The sequence below is a fragment of the Arachis duranensis genome, chromosome 6, assembly GCF_000817695.3.
Source record: "Arachis duranensis cultivar V14167 chromosome 6, aradu.V14167.gnm2.J7QH, whole genome shotgun sequence".
NCBI classification, from domain to species: Eukaryota; Viridiplantae; Streptophyta; class Magnoliopsida; order Fabales; family Fabaceae; genus Arachis; species Arachis duranensis.
The window spans coordinates 90,766,693-90,769,271 of NC_029777.3; the positions used below are offsets into that span (position 1 = coordinate 90,766,693).

The 2,579-nt window shown below is 38.7% G+C and overlaps 1 protein-coding gene across 1 annotated transcript in view; it reads right to left on the minus strand.

Moving 5' to 3' along the window:
* LOC107494572 (pentatricopeptide repeat-containing protein At1g63330-like) overlaps nucleotides 1-2,579 on the minus strand; it is an 8,045-nt gene that overhangs the window by 2,439 nt on the left and 3,027 nt on the right. Inside the window, exon 2 of the mRNA XM_021125037.2 lies at nucleotides 467-2,574. Within this exon, the coding sequence (XP_020980696.2) occupies nucleotides 800-2,574 (1,775 nt within the window). The 3' untranslated portion in view covers nucleotides 467-799. The remainder of the gene's footprint in view (nucleotides 1-466; nucleotides 2,575-2,579) is intronic.

A 2,579-nucleotide genomic window follows, 5' to 3' on the forward strand; every position in this document is an offset into this window, starting at 1 on the left:
ACAATGCAGCCTAAAACAACTACTATGGAGTCAAGATATATTTGTGTTCCAGTTACTTCTTCATAGCAAGTAGCCATCAAAAACCTCAGAAGCAGAACCTACATAAAAAGAAAAAGTGTATTGGTTCAACAATACAAGAATGCAGTGCGACTATGGCAATGCTCCATGTTCATTGCATCATTAAGTACGGTTATTTGGGTGTAAGTTAGACAGCAGAAGCACTAATCCAAGGGTATAAAGTAATATAATGGGAAAAAAGAGAGTATCAAAGTCATTTCAAGACTAGGGAGGTTAACCGATGACAGCAACAAAAACTCAAAATATAGTCATCAAAACTTCAACAGTAGCCAGGCCATTGTGGTCCAATTTCTCTAACCCAAAATACGTCATGTTAAATATTCAAAGTTTCAAACAAATTCAACATAAAAAAAAGGTACAATGGACATTAAAAACTAAAGAAACTGACCTCGTTTTTTCATCTCATAAGACCTTCAGCAATGGCTTCAATTAGTTACTCTATCGTTGTGGGTCTGTTTTTTAGAACAGTAAGAATAACTCTCAAAGGTTAAAACATTTGAGAAGCATCCATGTCTCCACCTTTTAAGCAAGGACAGTGCTTAATTCGACATCTCTTCGCAAAGTTCATAGATCATAATGGTATACTTTTGGCATCGGATACCCCACTATAAGCAAGGATGCTCAGAGAATCCTGTGTGATATTTTGCATTCAACCTATAGACACACCATGAATTGCGATAGCCATGTGCGCATATCAATACAAATACCTTTGGCCACAACATTATGAAATAAGGCGCTTGCTGTCCATGTTAAGATGCCACCTTTTGCAAAGTACATCTAGGTAAGTGATAAGACGTAAGCGTAGACCTTTGTCATGAATCACATTAACAAGCTGCCGTGCATTTGAGATTCTACCAACTTTACACAAGCCATCCACTAGGGAAATATAAGTTACAAAATCGGGAACTAAATTTTTTAGACGCATTTCTTCAAAGAGATGCATGGCTTCATCTATCCTTTCACTCTTGCAACATCCAGAAATCAAGATGGTATAACTACAAACATCAGGTTCCAAACCATTTTTAACCATTTTGTTAAATAATGAAATTGCCTGGTCAAGATTTTGGGTTTTGCATAAAGCATCTAACACGACACTGTAAGTTATTGTATCAGGGGGTGGACCTATATCATGCATCTCATCAAGAAACTTTAATGCACTCGAGATCCTCCCCAATTTACACATACCATCAATAAAAGAACTATAAGTTACAGTATGAGGAACCAAATTCTTTAGATGCATTTCTCTCAAGAGCGCCAAAGCTTCGTGTATCCTTTGTTCTTTGCAATAACTATTAATCAATATGGAATAACTCCAAACATCAGGGGCCAACCCATTTTTAGTCAGTTTGCTAAATAAGGCAACTGCCTTGTCAAGATGTTGGTTTTTGCATAAAGCATCTAAGAAGATACAATAAGTGACAATATCAGGGCTTAGGTCATTAGCACACATTGTATTAACAAGCTTCCAAGCATATGAGAATCTCCCAGATTTGCAAAGACAATCAATAAGACAATTATAAGTCACAAGATTGGGAAACAATTTCCTGCAAAACATTTCATCGAAGAGCTTCAAAGCTTCATCTAATCTTTCAAGCTTACAATATGCACTTATCAGGATATTATAAAGCCAAACATCAGGAGCAATACCCCATCGAAAAACCATGTCAAATAGTTCTCTTGCCTCATCTACTCTATCATTCAAACAATAACCATGTATCAAAGCAGTGAAACTAACAATGCTAGGTTCATGACCCAATTCAATCATTTTATCAAACATATAATGAGCTTCCACTAACATTCCTTTTTTACACAATGCATCAATCAAAATAGTGCATACATAAACATCCGGGACTACGCCGTTCAGAACCATTTCCTTAAGCCACCAAACTGCTTCATTCACTTGCCCCACAACACACAATTGGCAAACTAGAGGCCGGTAAGTGAACAAATTAGGACTAACACCCTTAACAATCATTTCAAGATACAAATGACGCGCCTCATTCACAAGCCCATCTTTACACAATCCATCAATAACAGTGCTATACATCACAACATTCGGCCTAACTGCTCGCCCCTCTATCCTCCTCAGCATCCAAACTGCCGCCCTGGTACGCCCAGCCTTGCACAACCCATCAATCAAAGTCCCATAACTGAACTCATCCAACCGAAACCCCATCCCAACAAGCTCATCATGAAACTCCAAAGCTCTCACAATCTCCCCACCCAAACACAACCCTTTAATCAAACTATTCAAGACCACAATATCAACGCCATAACCAAATTTCATAACCTTCCCGAAAACAGAGAAAGCAAGTGCGACCTCACCAACATGGCAGTAACAATTTATCAAAATGGTGAGAGTGACAAGACAGGGAGTGATACCTTTCAACCTCATTTCAGTGCATAGAGAAATGGCAGTGGGGTAACGCTTCATCTTCACAAAAGCGGCCAAGAGCTTGTTAAAATGGAAGACCGGCGGTGAAGGGCGCGCGTGGAGCATG